The sequence below is a fragment of the Macrobrachium nipponense genome, chromosome 17 (genome assembly GCF_015104395.2).
Source record: "Macrobrachium nipponense isolate FS-2020 chromosome 17, ASM1510439v2, whole genome shotgun sequence".
Lineage (NCBI taxonomy): Eukaryota > Metazoa > Arthropoda > Malacostraca > Decapoda > Palaemonidae > Macrobrachium > Macrobrachium nipponense.
Window position 1 is genome coordinate 31,246,327 of NC_087210.1, and position 7,238 is coordinate 31,253,564.

The following is a 7,238-nucleotide window of genomic DNA, read 5'->3' on the forward strand; positions in this document are numbered from 1 at the left end:
TTTATTTTATCAGGCCATAATGCCAAGTGATGTACCGGCACTGTTTCACCACCAGCATGAGTATTTTCCAGTAGGGTGTCCGGAAAGCAGTGCCAATTATATTACCAATACATAACATGCCACTGGAACAATGAAGCCAATTCCAGTATCATTACAAGAGTATCGGAACTAGTAAATTGCAACTAAATGTAATGCCAGCAAGTGGATTGAAAACGGATGGATTTAATTTGCGTTACAATAATTTCACGCAACCCCAAAAAATTAGGGATTACAATGATTTTTAAAAGTCAGAAATAAAAAAAAATCGAAGAAAGGAAACTAAAAGGTAATTACGATATAATTCTGTTCACAAAATTGGTTATGATATTCTCACGAGTAACGAAGTCGACAGACATGATTCATGAGAATTATCTTCGTATTATATACATACTCCCAAAATACCATACAATTATGCCCGCATATTCTGATACTATATTTGCATTAGTGAATAAGCTCGCAGCGAATCATCTTTATTTATATATTTATATATATATATATATATATATATATATATATATATATATATATGTGTGTGTGTGTGTGTGTGTGTGGCATGTGTATTCCTATATATATATATATATCTATATATAATATATATATATATATATATATATATATAATATATTATAAAATATTAAAATTGCACTTCCATCAAGTGTGTCTGCCAAATTAGCTTAGTCTTTGTCCTCTGGCACTCAAGACGCGTAGTTCCTCGCTGGACGAGTGGTTTTCTCGATATAGTGTGGTTCGGATCCCACAATAAGCTGCAGGTCCCGTTGCTAGGTGACCAATTGGTTCCTAGCCACGTAAAAATATCTAATCCTTCGGGCCAGCCCTAGGAGAGATGTTCATCAGCTCAGTGGTCTGGTAAAACTAAGATATACTTAACTTTTAACTCAAGACACGCACATTCTATGGAAGCTTGAATATCAAGTCAATGGCCCCTGTGGCCTTGTTCCATATGAATATGGTTCATCTTCTGAATAATAAAAATAATAATAATAATAAAAGAATTATATATCTGACCATGAATTTGATTCCCGCCTTGGCATATGACATTTTCGTGCGATAACTCTCCAGTTATACCCATACTATAAACACTGTAAACATGAAGGACCTAGCTACTACCCTACCATACTACGCCATCTAGAAAGTAAACTACTCCCCGGTGAGAATTTAAGGTATAAAATCTTAAAACGCCTGTCACAATGAAAACGCTATATGCTAAGTACAAAAACTGATGTCCCCACGAATTAAAAAAAATAAAAATTCAATAGTTGGGTGATCACGAGATCATAAAGCTTGTTGGATACTTGCATAATTAAGATACGAGATCATGAAGCTTGTTGGATACTTCCATAATTAAGATAAGAGATCATGAAGCTTGTTGGATACTTCCATAATTAAGATAAGAGATCATGAAGATTGTTGGATACTTCCATAATTAAGATAAGAGATCATGAAGATTGTTGGATACTTCCATAATTAAGATAAGAGATCATGAAGATTGTTTGGATACTTCCCATAATTAAGATAAGAGATCATGAAGATTGTTGGATACTTCCATAATTAAGATACGAGATCATGAAGATTGTTGGATACTTCCATAATTAAGATACGAGATCATGAAGATTGTTGGATACTTCCATAATTAAGATAAGAGATCATGAAGCTTGTTGGATACTTCCATAAGATAAGAGATCATGAAGCTTGTTGGATACTTCAATAATTAAGATACGAGATCATGAAGATTGTTGGATATTTCCATAATTAAGATACGAGATCATGAAGATTGTTGGATAATTCCATAATTAAGATACGAGATCATAAAGATTGTTGGATACTTCCATAATTAAGATACGAGATCATAAAGCTTGTTGGATATTTCCATAATTAAGATACGAGATCATGAAGATTGTTGGATACTTCCATAATTTAGATACGAGATCATGAAGATTGTTGGATACTTCCATAATTAAGATAAGAGATCATGAAGATTGTTGGATACTTCCATAATTAAGATAAAGAGATCATGAAGCTTGTTGGATACTTCCATAAGATAAGAGATCATGAAGCTTGTTGGATATTTCCATAATTAAGATACGAGATCATAAAGCTTGTTGGATACTACTTCCATAATTAAGATACGCCAAATTCATGCTCTGTATTCTTGCATTAATACTGAAAATCTTCAGGACGGTTGCACCCCAATGGGTAGGGAGGACTATCTTGTCAAGATCACCGGTTTTAATGGTACACATTTTTTTTTTACAGTACTGGACACCCGTCTTAATTTCCATCCTTTCTTCTTCCGTGTCTCCAAACCAGTTGCGATCCATAAGTGGTCAATGGACAATAATGTACATAAATCACCGTTTAGGTCAAAAGGAACATGAAGTTCAGAGGACAAGCCATCATTCATTCCCTCCTCGTCCAGAGACTGACGACAGAGAGAGAGAGAGAGAGAGAGAGAGAGAGAGAGAGAGAGAGAGAGAGAGAGAGAGAGAAATATTTTTCTCACTATGCACTTCCGCACAATCTTCGTTCCTTTTACCGATTTCTTCAAAAAACTTAAGAAACTATAAGTTTACACCCCTACACATCCTCCGACCGGAGGGACTTTCAAGCTGGCATGGCGGCCAAGGTCACGTGACTCACTCGAACAACACAATCGTCTCTTGTTTCAAGTTGGTGGAGGAGAAAAAAAAAAAAAACGGCAACACACACATTGGAAAATGGGCTTTGAATGCACGAACTCGGATTACTCACTATTATACAGTTTTACACTTCTAACGTTGCCAATTCAATACAGAAACTAAGGAAATATGAGTTAGTATAATTCCCTTTAACCCGTAAAGCGAGGCAATGCCAGAGAAACAAGAATTAACCAATATATAAGATGCGCGTATTGCCAATATCCCTACTAGTCTCTGAACGGGAAGGTATATAAAAACTCAAAACCAAAACAGTCGACTCTTGCGCTCACAACCTCCACAGTATTCATTAAGTACAGCAAATTAAGGAGATCGTAAAAATGATTGACTCTTAAGTGAACGATTCATTAAGACGTTTAGCTCCACAATTTTGGCTCAAATCTAGAGTATCGGAGTGAATGTCCAAGTTGACAACCGTTCTGTGTGGGGATGAGACGCTGTAAATAAAAAATCGTTTAGAGGGTATGTATAAGCTTGCAATGACCCCATTTCATGTAAAAGTTCATCAAAATTAAAAACCTTGCCCAAGTCAAGTGGTCATGCAGGGCTACAAAAATCTTTGGCCTCCACATATCTTTAACAACGCACAACGAAAGTGAGAGAGTAAACAAAACTGAAAGTTCCAGCCTATCACCACCTGCCGACGCCACTTTGCATCCATTAGGATATAGATTTCCAATTTTCTTTTAAACAAGATGGGATGCAGCAGCCTACTACTCAGCTTTAGTCAACATTTCTAGCATCTGTTGTACGCTTTATACAACAAATGGCAGTAACCACCACACACAAACCAATAATAACAGCAAGAAGACTTTTGTGTATGAGTACAAAGTAACTCTGTGGCTACGGAAGATTTTGCTCTCTCTTCTCTCTCTCTCTACACACACACACAATATATATATATACCAATAATATATATATATATATATATATATATATATATATATACATATATATATATACATATATATATATATATATATATATATTCATATATATATACCATATATATATATATATATATATATATATATATATATATATATATATAAATAGTTTATATATATAATTTAACGATTTGAGAAGAACTTTTCCAGGCGCCGAAAATAACTAATACAAATCTTTAGGAACATTAGATTTGAAATAAAACACATGGGTTTGAGTCAAACAAAATATCGGCTTTTCCCTCAGTAAAATTGCTACATTACAAAAAGAAGCAAAAAACTTTGTAAACTGAGAAAATTCAATATGAGAATAAAGCCCATGTTCTCCGGATTACCAACAATGAGGGTAAAAGAAAATTTATATGAAAAATATAGTCTACTTCTAGAGTGGCATCCCCATAAGTTTAACTCGTCCCAACGAAAATGTTTTGACGGTGACGTTTATATTAACTTTATGGAAATTTTAATGGTACGATAACAGAACGTAAGCCACATGAGATAGAAAAGTTAAAGGATAAAATCAATACCACAAAAAAATGTAATTAATGTAACATTCAAAACGGTTTCTGTAGTAAACCACGCCACTTGAACTACGCCTCTAAATATATATATATATATATATATATATATATATATATATATATATATATATATATATATATATATATATATATATATATATATATATATATATATATATATAAACTAAGTTTGGGGGCAACTCCATACCAACTTAGTTTATATATATATATATATATATATATATATATATATATATAATATATATATATATATATATATTATATATATATATATAGATATATATATATATATATATATATATATATATTATATATATTATATATATATATATTATATATATATATATATATATATATAAACTAAGTTTGGGGCAACTCCATACCAATTCCACAGGGTGAAAAAATCTAAACATGGTCAGTTATCACCAGACAACTAAAGGAAATCGGAGACACGTAACCAATCGGAGACCGTCACGGTGTAAACTACTGCTCATTAGGGGCCATCTACCGCATGCTGTAAATAATGGCTTCCTGCTATGTGGGGGGTTGAGCATAATGTGCTTCAACATTATATGTTTCCACTGCAATGTTCATCAAAATAATGTTATTAAATGCTACTTCGAAGAAACGAAACACATGGGAGCTTAGCTGTCATCACATATAGCTAAAAGGGTATCAAATTCGTCCAATATCGACATTCGGGGGGCCAGTTCTAAGCATCATCAATCCATTTTAGTAACTAAATCGTGAAGATAACATTAAGCCTACCAATCTTGCTGTCTAACAATGGAACACTACTGAAATAAGTATATAATAAAAAAAAAATACAATCAAGGACATTCTGATTTAAGTAATTCTGCACAAAATAGTGACAGCTTGCTCCAGTCTTAGTAATGGCTCGATTAAATAAATAAAAAAACACCCACAAGTCTAATCGGATTAACAAAGCATAATATTTATCTGTGACACGGTCAAAGGCGTATATACGTATGTCATCGTTCATAAGCTGATAATGAATGTGGATATAGCTATTACATATTTATGAGAGAGAGAGAGAGAGAGAGAGAGGAGAGAGAGAGAGAGAGAGAGAGAGAGAGAGAGAGAGAGTAATAATTTCAAATTCGTGCGCAGAGCTACGTACCTAAACAATATACGCGTTAAACAACATCCCTGCCCAGGATAACTAAGAAGGGTAAACTTAACCAGTAACTACGGAAATAATGAACTCACGTTACTCATCAAACTAAAATAAATCAACCAACGTTCATGTATGAGAAACTGCATTATATATCTTTAATCGTTGGCTTACGAGTATACTTAGGTCTTCCAAATGTTTAAAACTAATTTCAAGTCCAAAATCATACGAACCTGATAGCATGAAACACGACGCAGGCCTTAACATTAATGCCATAAAGTAAATAATTCAACTGACTTAACTGAAAGTAATATGGCGCTAAGGCTGGGGCCTGAACAGGCTGGCTTAATGAAATATACTACGCTTGCGTATGGCAGAGATAAAATAGAATTTGATGAAAAATCTTCATGATGATGAAAAGGTACATCACCCAGCTCGTGTGTTCAAAATAATTAGTAACATCTTTCATACAGTGACTGGACCAAAGTCTAGACTCTTCAAGTAACAGCACTCTCTTGACCATGGCATGTATTTAACCTTGACCCTGTATTTCCAACTGTCAAGTCTGACTCGGTAGCAGACTCCTGACAAGTCTGAGGGTCTGGCACTGTAACCACCCACGCGTCCGATCAATATGTCTGCTTGAGAAGACAGCAAAACGACCATTTGCGTTGTTACATATGCCAATAAACAAAGATTACATTACGAATGATTTATTTTTTCTCATTAATCAGTCTAAAAATTGCAGTAGCTACGATTATACAACCGAAAAAAAAAATTATCGAAAAAAATTTGCCTGGAGACCCATGAATACCTCAGGTAACGATATTCATGTAAACACACTATTGCTATGGACATTTCTACACTTCAGGAAAAAAATAGGCATTGATTAGGTAGTATAGACCTACCTATGCCTCATGAGTAACCAATGACAGTCTTTTATCACTAGCCTATACCTATTAAGAAAATAAAACTTTATCAACAGATTACCCTGGTACGGACTCTGTTCGGACGTACAGCTGGTAAGGTGCAAATCTTTTCCGTTTGACAGTTAAGATGCCGCCGCCTTCATCTAAAAAGCATACCAGCTCTCAAAATTAAGCCTATGCAAGAAAAATAAGACAAGGTACTCCAGTATAGATAGAGCTGCAACAGCGTTTCCATCAAGAATTAGGTAGCACAGTCAGAGAGAGAGAGAGAGAAGAGAGAGAGAGAGAGAGAGAGAGAGAGAGAGAGAGAGAGACTTGTTTGGCAACAATACTTTTCAAGATTTAACTAGGCTATAATTAGCAAAGCAATTTGAACTTGGTGATTTCTAACTGGAACGTAGTTAATTCCATCATAACTATAATAAAGCAAATACGTAATGACTCGGAAAGGCAGGTGCTCCCTCCAGCCGAGAAAGGAAAAAACGAAAAACAGCGGTATCTTTGTTTGAAAATCTTCGCCAAGAAACCATTGTTGGTTGACTTCGTGGCTTTCAAATGCAATGTTTCGACAATATTACAAAAAGGATTCTTTTCAATTTCTTCACCAGTTCATCTTCACCCTCTCCAATGCCTGCTTAAACTTTTCAAAACAACAGCAGATCGAACAATGATGCCGGGCCAGGCAATAGTAGTGGAGTACAACTTCGGGGGGAACATTCAAACAGTATTTAAACTAAGATTGTGCTTTCTCTTACCTGCAACTACAGTATCACTAAGATCATATTTCAAAGCACCCTTGGGATATTCCTTAAGTTTCCTTCCACTTAACTTTAGTTCACACGTTAACTGCGCATCCGCTAAAATTTTATCGAGACTTCTCGACAAATTTCGCGGAGAGTTAGCACTGTGGGGTCCGCTCACCCCGGCCATTTTCA

The 7,238-nt window shown here is 34.6% G+C and overlaps 1 protein-coding gene across 5 annotated transcripts in view; it reads right to left on the reverse strand.

Annotated features, from left to right (window-relative positions):
* LOC135196163 (DISP complex protein LRCH3-like) overlaps window positions 1–7,238 on the reverse strand; it is a 333,559-nt gene extending 326,321 nt beyond the window's left edge. For all 5 annotated transcript variants that reach the window (XM_064222740.1, XM_064222738.1, XM_064222739.1 and 2 more), the window contains exon 1: window positions 7,059–7,238. In XM_064222740.1, coding sequence (XP_064078810.1) covers window positions 7,059–7,233 — 175 coding nt within the window. In that variant the 5' untranslated portion in view covers window positions 7,234–7,238. The remainder of the gene's footprint in view (window positions 1–7,058) is intronic.